The 12248-nt window shown below is 39.4% G+C and overlaps 1 protein-coding gene across 2 annotated transcripts in view; it reads right to left on the bottom strand.

Moving 5' to 3' along the window:
- LOC126779219 (chorion class B protein PC10-like) overlaps positions 1–4336 on the bottom strand; it is a 102877-nt gene extending 98541 nt beyond the window's left edge. Inside the window, exons 1-2 of one of the 2 annotated variants that reach the window (XM_050503141.1) lie at positions 4257–4336; positions 3306–3831 (exon numbers count right to left, since the gene is read on the bottom strand). In XM_050503141.1, the coding sequence (XP_050359098.1) occupies positions 3306–3831; positions 4257–4304 (574 nt within the window). In that variant the 5' untranslated portion in view covers positions 4305–4336. Of the gene's footprint in view, positions 1–3240; positions 3832–4256 lie in introns of those variants that run through there. The other variant, XM_050503140.1, reaches the window with a different exon arrangement.
- Between the last annotated feature and the right edge of the window lie 7912 nt (positions 4337–12248).

The raw sequence follows: 12248 nt of genomic DNA, 5'->3' as shown, positions 1-12248 counted from the left end.
TTTGAAACAAATTTATTTTTATAAATCAAAATATTCATAATACAAAGAATCTTTATAAATAGAACATATTATAGTGCACGAGTGTGTGCGCAAACATTTTTTGTTTTTTAGGGTATAGGTAGGCGGACGAGCATATGGGCCACCTGATGGTAATTGGGCACCAACGCTCATAGAAATTGGCATTGTACAAAAATTTAACCATTGCTTACAATACCAATGTGCCACCAACCTTGGGCACTAAGATGTTGTGTCCCTTGTGCCTGTAATTACACTGGATCACTCACGCTTCAAACCGGAACACAACAATACCAAGTACTTCTGTTTTGCGGTAGAATATCTGATGAGTTTGTGGTACCTACCCAGACGAGCTTGTACAAAGCCCTACTACCAGTGGCTTCCATGTTCCAAATTACGATCTACCGAGATTTTTTAACAGAAAAAACCCAAATACTTTTTATCGACCCGACCCGGGCCTTGACACCAGATTCGAGATCTGCGGTTTTTCGGATCTAGCAACTAGACCAACGAAGCAGACATTAAAATAGCTGTAAAACGACCATCATTTCCGAATGTAGATTACACCGAGAAAAACCGGTAAGAAACTCAGTTTTAAATTTTCGACCAATTAAAATAGGTTTATTAATTAAATACAATTAAATTATTATTTATATAATAAGCCTAATTTATTTATTTAACATGCATGGCATTGTTGTTAGATCAATTTAAAAACTAAGGAAAATCTCTGAGCTGTTTTGTGTTTGCCTATTTATATATATTGCCTACTGCAACCACAAGAGGAATAATCTCATGTAAACAACTTTGAAACCGATATCATTGGGCACTGATATCAATTGACGCGATATTATTGGGCGATATATTAAATAATCTATGATATTCACTATGGATTTGCGAAAAAAGCCGTTTTCAATGTCCGCATTTGTAATCGGAACTTCGAAAGCTAAATTAATGTGGTTATAACTAGTAAAGTGATTTTTTTTTCAGCCTTTTGCCGTCCACTGCTGGACGAAAGCCTCCTCCATAGAACGGCAACCATCCCGATCTTTGTCAGTGCGCATCCATCCCGTACCTGCCACCTTTTTTTAATTGTCGGTCTATCCATAAGTGAAATAGTGTTGTATTATAAATAAAGGTAAATTAATCGAGAATTATTTATAATACGTAATACAGCAAAACAATTAGAAAATCGCATGCAATTTGTAAATCTACGATTTGTTTACCTTTATTCCTATTCCGATTGGAATAGGGTAAATTTCTCTGATTTTATCTGATTTAAAATAATAACTTATATTTGATACAATTAAAAAAATAAAGGGACTGATATTTTTAATATGAATATTTATTGTTAAGTAAAAGTTTTCGTTTTAAGAATAATAATAATAATATCTTCCAGACCGATTTCGGCCACGGTGGCCAATCTCAAGGGAGATTAGGCAACTACGCAGGAGATATTATAGTGCGCAAGTGTGTGCGCAAACACAGGTGCACTCTCCATTTCCTAACTCTCATAATCCGATGGGACGGCAATCCGACACGACCGAAAAGAGTTATTAGCCCGACCTGGGAATTGAACCCAGGACCTCCGCGTCTGCGGCCTTACACCAAGCCACTAGACCAACAAGGCAGTCTACTGAATAAAACTACTGAATATGTAGTTGTCACCCACTCATCAGATATTCTACCGCAAAACAGCAGTACTTGGTATTGTTGTATTCCGGTTTGAAGGGTGAGTGAGCCAGTGTAATTACAGGCACAAGGGACATAACATCTTAGTTCCCAAGGTTGGTGGTGCATTGGTGATGTAAGCGATGGTTAACATTTCTCACAATGCCAATGTCTAAGGGCGTTTGGTGACCACTTACCATCAGATGGCCCATATGCTCGTCCGCCTTCCTATTCTATAAAAAAGAAAAAAAAAAGTTGTACTGCTGGTCAGATAGCTTTATTGATCTCTCAAAGTCAAACAGCCCAAGCGTTATTAAGTAGTAACAGAAATAAGAAACAATAGCACGATTCAAAACACAACAAGCGCCATCTAGTAACAAAAAGGAAAATTAAAATAACAGTCGATAAACACAGACCCTGACCCCTCGGGCCAAAAATTAAAGACATGACAGGTTAACCTGCCGGTGAGGAACAGCCCAGGTAAAGGGGGCAGCCCCGAAGCCCGTACACAGACTGGCCTGGGCCAATTGGGAGGAACCAGCTCTCTCTCACAACAGTGATGTTGTTGTTAAGGTGATTGTAATTTGTTTTAGTATTCAGCTTATATTGTATTTGTTGACAATTATATACAAATATGACAAAGATAAGTGAATGAAATGATGTTTATTTAATAATATGTGTCTCTGTGTCACGTTCCGATGACGTGATGGATATTTAATATAAAGCATATTTGATTACATTGTGAAATAGTTTTGTCGGATATTTGAGTAGAGTTTTCGAAATGGCATTTTTTATTTCTCTATACGCGTAAATACTTGTTTAGCTTTAACCTTTTTTGATATTTTTTTTTTTGTTATCATGTAATCTTTATGTGTGTAACTTAATTTGTGAAAACTTTATCGGTCTATCTATACTAATGTTATAAATGCGAAAGTAAGTCTGTCTGTTACAGTTTCACTGCTAAACAACTGAACCGATTTTGATGAAATTTGGTAAAGAGCAAGCTACATACTTTTAAGACAAAGGCTACTTTTATCTAGCACTTGATTCCTTGCCCCGTCAAACACGGGCGAAGCCTATTATATTTTTGTTGTTAGTTTCTAAAAAGCATACGTTTTCTATTTCAATATTACAGAAAAACAATAAAATTATTCAGTTAAATAAAAACCAAAATGCGCCGTCGGGTACGTCGGGTAGCACCACTGCATTTTCACGTGCTTAATTTATATGAAGCCTGAATATGTCTGATGATAAACATTGGACTAATGTGGTGGACTAAGCCCCAACACTTTTTTAAAGTAGTAGGATATATTTTTTATTTCTATAAATTTATGATACTTTTTTTTAACTTATTTCTATGTTACTTAATCTTAACAAAATATATTAAATGAAGATATTTAGAGCCGTTTATACTGTTTTGACATTAATTATGGCAATTTTCGGCTATCGCTCATGAAAATAGACAAAAAAGTAAATAAATAAAGATATCAGGACCCGCTGTAGTCAAAAATATGTTAAATACAGGTTATATATAGATTAAAAACAAATATATTTTTGTTTATCAATTTAATAATATCTAACTACATATGTAATAACAAACTATCAATATATTCCCCCACAACCTCTATAACCATTGTAGCCATATGGTCCAGCAACACCTGCTTCATAAGCTAGAGGACCGTAACTATAACCAAATTCTGGACCTGGCCCATAGCCATATGGAGCAGCTAAAGTATTGTAGCCAGTAACATCCTCACTCAGCATAGCAACGTTACCGTTTCCACAACCATATCTAACATCACCAGTCCCAGCTGTTGGTAAAGCACCTTCCAAGGCTACAGCTCCCAAGAATGGTAACGTACCAGTCACAGCTAGACCACCTTCGTAAGCATTTTCTGATGTCATTTTTACACCAGTAACTGATATAGGAGAAAAGCTAGTCACTGCTAGACCTCCACCGTTTGATGCAGCAAGTGTAGCTGGAGCGTAACCAGCCGCCCATTCAGTAGCACAAGGTGTTGCTAAAGGACCAGCAGCCCAAGTAGCAGCAGCAAGAGGAGCATTCCAAGCTGTTGGACCATAGAGACCAGCTGCATCCCACCCTAATCCATCATTATAAATATTGCCAATACATTGGCAATAAATGCTCTGAAATAAAAAGAATATGCTTATGTTACCATCTAAAAGTCTGTATTAAAGTAATAGCGACTATTTCATTCTTCGTCGATTATTCTAGAAGTTTTATAAATCAATATATATTATAATAAAGCTCTAACTTCCGATTGTATATTGAATATATTTTTTAAAATCATAAATCATGAAAAACAAAAGAAGGTAGGCCAATTCTACTTAAAGACGTGTTTATCGCAATCGAATAGAAAGGTAATCGTTGGTACGTTAAAGGTTGTATCGAAATATAATCGAGAACGTATCTTGACCGTTATAAATTAGTAAAATTGGTTTGTTTAGAAAATTACGTCATAACTATAAACCTTTCAAGTTTGTTATTTCCAACATTTTTAATTATTCTATGTGTAATACCGATTTAAGATATAATTAAAATAAATATTTACCTGCACCAAAAATGCTTGAAAGCAGAGAAGAACTATTTTCGTCTGCATTTTGTATAATTATAAAACTTTTTATTTTCGACTGTTTATATTTGAATGATGAATCGTATAAGTTCATTACGTTTTTATATGAATTGATTTCATTGTTGTTATCAGTTAAAATATTATAAAACTTCGGTTCTGATTATGTTTGTTAATTAAATTTTGATTACCAAGTATTATTATGTCAGCTTGATTAATATAACGAAATTATTAACGTAAATAAATATAAATAAGGATAAATTATATTCAATTTTATTCTTAATTAAGTATTCAAGTTCAAAATGACTGGTTTAGCGTTTTTATTAATAGGATTCCTCTGTTTCATGCAGGTAAGGAAAAAGATCTTATTTAATAAATTATAATATAGGTTTATTTAATAAATTAGAATTTGGTTCGGATAACATCGCAGGGATGACTTCTTTTAAAAACAAAATGGACTTCAAACGAGAGAAAGTATAACACCAACTAAAATGAAATTAATATCATGTTGATAAAATATTAATAATTAATAATAATTATTAATAATCATTAATTTCAAATCTTTTCTTGATTTCAGAGTGCTTACAGTCAATACTTGGGTGCTGGACCTCTTGTAAATGGAATTGGTTATGGAGCAGCACCTGCTATTGCAGCTGGGCTAGCTCCAGGGTATGGCTGTGATCCATACGGCATAGGTTTAGGACCATACGGTGCACCTGTAATGTCTGAATGCGCTGGTGCTTATGGCGGCACTGGGGTTGGTGACGTCGCGGTCACTGGGGAAATGCCGGTTGCTGGTACTACACTTGTCGCTGGCCAGGTGCCGATTCTTGGTGCTGTTCGTTTTGCTGGTGACTTACCAGCTATTGGTACTGTTACTATTACTGGCAGCTGCGGCTGTGGTTGTGGTAGTGCCGCTTACTGGTACTGATCAAAAACCAAAGTTTTTATTAATTATTAAGAATAAAATTATTTTAATTATAAATATTATTTTTATTGATTCAATAGTCAAACTGTTTGAAAAACAATTGATTTGTTGTAATTCTACAATACTAAATATATACATGCTTACGTCACATGAGCATTTATTTAACCGTAACAACGATTGTTGGAAAAAAATATTCCCGCTGAGTGTTCTTTTCCGTGTTTTCTATCTCTAAGCTTTGTAGTATTTTTTTTGAGCCGAGCAAGACTATAGCCTGCTCATCACGTTGCTAAAAATGCGCGTTGGTGAATACACTCACCTCGCTTTTAGCGCCGATCATAGATGCATTATACTGGTGATTTTTATATCACCAGTATAGTAGCTTGCCCTTAATGGGCCCTTTATCAAAATTTGGTGTAATTCTCATAGATGAAGTAAGGATTAAAGAAATATCGTCTGTCATATCTAGAAAGTAGATTTTATTTATTTATTTATTTACACTAACAATATACGTATTACACATTAACATACACAGTATAAACATAAAATACTTTCTAATACTACTAACTTACTAGTTACATATCATAGTGAAAATGATTATTAAATTAAAAACGAAATGTACAATGAGAAAAACAAATTATTAACCTATACTTTTAGCATTTAACACCAAAAAGATGATGTATAAATTACAATACATTTTAAGTACTTAACTAAGCAACAGCCTTTAAATGTCCACTGTTATTTGAGGAGAAAATTTGCAACTTCAACACAGTGCTCTAGCATCAGTGTACATGTAGTAGTTTATTATCAGCCGACACATACATGTCATGTCTTTTTTTTATTGAATAGGTAGGCGAACGAGCACATGGGCCACCTGATCGTAAGCGGTCACCAACGCCCATAGACACTGACACCAAGAAATGTTAAACATCGCTTACATAGCCAATGCGCCACCAACTTAGGAGCCTAAGATTTTATGTCTCTTGTTCTTTGTACTGGAACACAACAATACCAAGTACTGCTGTTTTGCGGTAGAATATCTAATGAGTGGGTGGTACCTACCCAGACGAGCTTGCACAAAGCCCTACCACCAGTAAAATGAAAATGAATGAGATGAAATGGTATAAAATTTTTAGTGCATTTTATAGTTCTGATATATTCCTAACATGTGCCACCAACCACTGTAGTTACACTGGCTCACTCACCCTCCAAACTGGAACATAACAATATTAAATATAATCTTAAAAATATCTTATAAAAACTATTTTTATTAATTAATGACGAGCACTTGCAAAACTAGGCCAAGCCTGTGTTTTAGATATGTAAGCCTTTTTCGATGACATACTTAGCAACTAATTTATTAACCTTAGTAAGTAATAATGTCCTCCAGATGGATTTCGGCCACGGCGGCCAATTTCAAGAGAGATTAGCCAACTATGCAGGAGATTTTATAGTGCACAAGTGTGTGCGCAAACACAGGTGCTCTCTATTCCCTAACTCTCATAATCCGATGGGACGGCAATCTGACACGACCTGAAAAAGTTCAGGCGCAGGACCAACGGCTTTACGTGCTTTCCGAGGCACGGGAGTTTACACACTTCCAACTTCCACACTCCGGGCTGCTACTGAGAATTTTCTGACAGAAAAACCCAATGACTTTTTATTGGCCCGACCTGGGAATTGAACCCAGGACCTTGAACGCAGACCCGGGTCTGCGGCCTTATATCAAGCCACTAGACCAACGAGGCGGTCAAACAATTAACCTTAACAACTCCTGTATATAAAAATATGGACCCGACTCTCTCGTTGGTCTAGTGGCTTGATGTAAGGCCGCAGACCCCTCCTGGGTTCAACTCCTAGATCGGGCCAATAAAAAATTGTGTAAACACACTTGTGCACTATAATATCTCCTGCGTAGTTGGCTAATCTCTCTTGAGATTGGCTGCCGTGGCCGAAATCGGTCTGGAGGACATTATATAAAAATATTGTCGATATAACTATTTGGAATAAATTTTGTATTTAGATAGCGTTTCTTTTTCTGTATTATAAATTAGCTAAATACAATAATATTAATTGCTATCAATTTCTATATCACAGAGGATAAGTAATATTGTATCTTGGTTTTGTCATACCGACATTTTTTTAAGTAAAGAGAAATTGTTGCTTTTTATTTTTGTGTATCGACCGTGAGTTGTGTACACAATATTTAAGTTTATCAATATTGTTTTCTCACATATTTAAATTGAATTGTATTTTTTTTGAGAAATAAATTCTTAAACCGTATAATAGTTTAGTGAAAAGTATCAAAGTCAAGTAGTATAGCTCTGCTGTCTGAAGGCATCGTTACGCAACGCATATACCGAGATTAGAACTCATTAAAAAAAAATCCTTTGGCATTTGACGTCAAGTATTCGAAAAGCTATCAGAAATATTAGATACAGTAAAATATTATTATACTTTTAATTTTTTTTATTTATAATTATTTTAATATACTATTAGTTTGATCTGTATTTAATATTAATTCCGTCCGTCCGTCCGTAACAGCCTGTGAATGTCCCGCTGCTGGGCTAAAGGCCTCCTCTCCCTTTTTGAGGAGAAGGTTTGGAGCTTATTCCACCACGCTGCTCCAGTACGGGTTGGTCCACACATGTGACAGAATTTCAGTGAAATTATACACATGCAGGTTTTCTCCACCGTAAAGCACGAGATGAATTATAATCATAAATTAACCTGAAAATTGAATGGTGCTTGCCCGGGTTTGAACTCACGATCATCGGTTAAGATTTACGCGTTTTTACCACTTGGTCATCTCAACTTCATATTTATAATAATTACTTTTTAACAAATATATTTGCTTACCTATCGTGAGCGAAATGTATTAGATACTTAAATATTATTAAGAAATCATAACATCTGTAAAACATTTCATGCAAATAAATGATTACTGATTACACATACATACATCTACAAATTTTATATAAATTACTAAATATTCAAATCGATTGTTGTGATTGTTGTTGAAGTTTAAATATAACAGTGAATTATATATTGTTATATATCTGTGCCTTTGCCGAAAAAAACGCATTAATTCTTTTTTTTTTTTTTTTTATATTCGCCGGGAGGGCAAATGACTCTACTCCACCTGATGGTAAGTGGTAGTAGAGTCCAAACGCGACGACGGCCAGTACAGACGGGAAAAACGTTCTGCACTAGCCGCCTTCGCCTTGCCGGCCCGCAAGATGCCTCTTCACGCCTCGTTTGAAGGAACCCGGGTTGTAAGAGGAGGGGAACACGTGAGCTGGTAAGGAATTCCATTTTTTGGAAGTGCGACAAAGAAAGGAGTTGCCAAATTTCTTTGTACGCGATGGAATTGATGTCACAGTTAGGCGGTGACATCGAGAACCAGCTCGCGTGGACTTAAGAAGGAAGGGGGAAGCAGGGATTAGAGAGAATAATTCCTCAGAGCACTCGCCGTGATACAGTCGATAGAAAGCGCTCAGTGCTGCTATCTCACGACGCAATTGTAAAGGTTCAAGGGTGTTTGTGACCTTTACGTCGCCAATAATGCGTACGGCACGTCGCTGCAACCGGTCCAAGGCCTCAAGTAGGTACTTAGCGGAGCCATCCCAAAGGTGCGGGCAATATTCCACGCAAGACCGTACCTGTATTTTGTACAGCAGGCACAGTTGTTGAGGCGTGAAAAAGCGCCGCACCTTGTTCAGAACTCTGAGTTTCCGTGAAGCTGTTTTTATAACAGCCTCGATGTAATCCCTTGGACTAAGGTCGCAGCGAACGTCAATCCCCAGCATGGCGATTTTGTTTTGCATCACCAGCGGAGTACCACAGAGGGAGGGAAGAGGGGAAAATGTTGACTTTTTCGCCGTGAGAGCGCATACCTGTGTTTTCTTGGCATTAAACTCAACAAGATTATCAGAGCCCCATTTGGCGATGAGCTCTAACGTCCTATCGAGTTCAATGACAAGATTGACACTGCGCGTCCGTGGTATCCACCATGCACTGTACTATCATCTGCATAGCAATGTATGTTCCCAAGGGAGAGCATATCATTGATATACAAAAGAAAGAGTGTTGGAGATAGCACAGATCCCTGGGGGACCCCAGCATTCACTACATAGAATTGTGAAGCGCAACCATCTACTAAAACACGAAGGCTACGCTTGTGTAGGAAGCTGGCAATCCAGGTGCATAGCTGAGCAGGCAGACCATATGCCGGTAGCTTGGAGAGAAGACTTCTGTGCCAGACCCTGTCGAAAGCCTTGGAGATATCGAGGCTGACAGCCGATTCTCCATGCTTGTCGATAGCTTCACCCCAGAGGTGTGTTACGTACGCTAGAAGATCACCTGTGGACCGTTTTGGTCGAAACCCGTACTGACGATCATTAATTAGACAGTGATCTTCTAGGTAATGGATCAGTTGGTTGTTTAAAATCCGTTCCATCACCTTACAAAGTACTGAGGTGATAGCTATTGGCCGATAATTTGCCGGGTCAGACCGATCCCATTTTTTGGGAACCGCTTGCACATTAGCTCTTCTCCAAGCCTCCGGCACACTTCCCGAAGAGAGAGAAAGTTGGAACAGGCGCGTTAACACAGGAGACAGCTCCGCTGCGCACTTCTTCAGCACTATGGCTGGTATTCCATCGGGACCGCTAGCTTTCCGTACATCAAGTGGTCAGGCATCGTATGGCCACATGCAGGTATTGTAGGTGGCAGTGCACTACAATCATCGATGACGGAATTGTCGGCAAAGAGTTTAGACAGGAGATCAGCTTGCTCTTGCGGACTGTGAGCTAGCGATCCGTCCGGATTTCTGAGCGGTGGCAGCGAAGGTTGGCAGAAATTGTTTTGCACAGACTTGGTCAGACACCAGAAGCTACGGGAGCCCCTAGGACGAAACAAGGTCATGACCAATCTGTACAATGCGCTGTGCATCCGCTCTCGTGTACGCCTTTCTACAGGACTTGGAATTTTTATTATAGTTTGCTTTCAGTGAGTCAATGTTAGATGCCCCGCTAATACAGCCGTTGATCCACTTGCGATATGCCGCCTGTTTAGATGATACAGCATCGGCACATTCACGAGTGAACCAACGGTTACGCGTACTCCTACTGACGAGATCTGAGCTAGGAATGTAGTATTCCATTCCCAGCATGATCTCGCCAGCAACAGCAGCGGCACTAGCTGTCGGGTCATTCCCACTGAAGCAACGTTCCTTCCAAGGGACCGACGCATAGTAATCGCGCATACCGTCCCAATCCGCCGACTTATAGTGCCAAACGCGACGTTTGCATACCGCTAGTGGCGGCAGCTTGGCCTGTGGCACTTTGGTAGAAATAAGGCTGTGATCCGAAGAGCCAAGAGGAGCCTGAACCACAACCTGATAGTGAGAAGTCAGCAGAAGGTCCAGTAGAGAAGGTGCTTGCCCATCAATGTCTGGGATCCTGGTGGGCTGATCAACCAGTTGGGTCAAGTCATGTGTGAGAGCAAAAGCATGAGCAGTCCTTCCAGCATGGTCAGTTTTGAGGGATTTCAACCAGGATTCGTGGTGAGCATTAAAATCCCCCAAAAACACCAATTCCGCGTTAGGAAATTGCTCTTGCGCAGCATCTGCCACCCGACTAAGATGGTCAAACAATCGGCTTGTCTCCAAGTCACCATTGTGGGATCTGTAGAGGCACACATAGACTCGGCTCTGACGAACCAGGTCCACACGTACCACCAACATGGAGAAGGAGGGGTCCTCCAAGCAGCGCAGTCGGTGACAGCAAACATCCGTCCTGACGAACAAGCATACTCCGGCTTTCGCTTTGAAGGATTCTTCAAGCGTGTAGCCGGGATAATTAAGGTAGCTGGTATCGGCAGGACGGAGTATTTGTGTCTCCGTGAGAAACAACATTGCTGGCCGTGCTGTCTCGAGATGGTGGTGGACAGCGTTGAGGTTAGTGTGGAGTCCTCGGATGTTAGAGAACTCGACCTCAAACAGCGAGGGTATGGTGGGGGTGTGCACCGCTGTACGACCGTTATTTCTTTTTTGTTGCGCCATTTGGGAAAAATGAAGTGGAAAAGAGACGTGAAGCGAGCGATGTATTGCCACGATAGGGATGGGCAAAGTGTGGAGGCGTGTTTCCCCAAGTGGTTGCCAAAAGGAAAAATACACTGACCCGCCGGACGGAAGGGCCCCCGAACCCCCCCGGAAGTGGCCGCCGGGACCCCACCTACCGGTCACCAACCGGCACGACGGTCCACCCCGAGATTATGCGTGGCCTGGTGGGGCAGCCTCACGAGCTGGTTAGGCACGCTCGGGCCCCTGTACTATGCCACGGGCGGCCAGCGGAACAGCCGTTTCTTCGGGTCTCCCTGACCGGCAGGTCAATACAGTTTCCCCCGGCATTGGTTCAACAGCCGTCTCCAATTGGACCAACACCCATCGCGGCAATACTCGCTCGGGCTCTGGCTGTACGCTGGCTGACCTCGAAACGCGGCTGCAAGCCACTTCACGAGTTTTTCACCATGCGTACGGTGGTAACAAGCCAGGCGGATGTTAGCATCCTACCACCAGATGAGCAGATGGTCGCTCAGATATCCCTTAGTCGCCTCTTACGACACCCATGGGAAAGAGAGGGGCAGTGAAATGTATTCTTTCTCCGTCACTGCACGGAAAAATTCACAAAAAAAAACGAATTATCCAAGCCGAGCGAAACGTCTATTTAGCGAATAATAGTCGCCCATGTACTGGTTAGGAATGTGACAAAAGTATTTAGATTATGTTACGCATATAGCATAAAGTTACTTAAAGCAAAAATAATAAATAGTTTTTCATCATAATTTACTCGATCATAGCGTAATTTATTTAATTGTATATATTAAATAAATAAATGTAATCAACTCGTAAATTATATTTAATTATATTTTTCTTTTATATCTACTGATATTTCATCATCAATTATTATTAGTTTTTTTATATATACGTAATAATTATAGTAATATTATTTCCAAACTATAACATATTACTAAGTTTTAAAACTATA

This window comes from Nymphalis io, chromosome 28, assembly GCF_905147045.1.
Source record: "Nymphalis io chromosome 28, ilAglIoxx1.1, whole genome shotgun sequence".
NCBI classification, from domain to species: Eukaryota; Metazoa; Arthropoda; class Insecta; order Lepidoptera; family Nymphalidae; genus Nymphalis; species Nymphalis io.
This window is presented reverse-complemented; position numbering and strand designations above follow the sequence as displayed.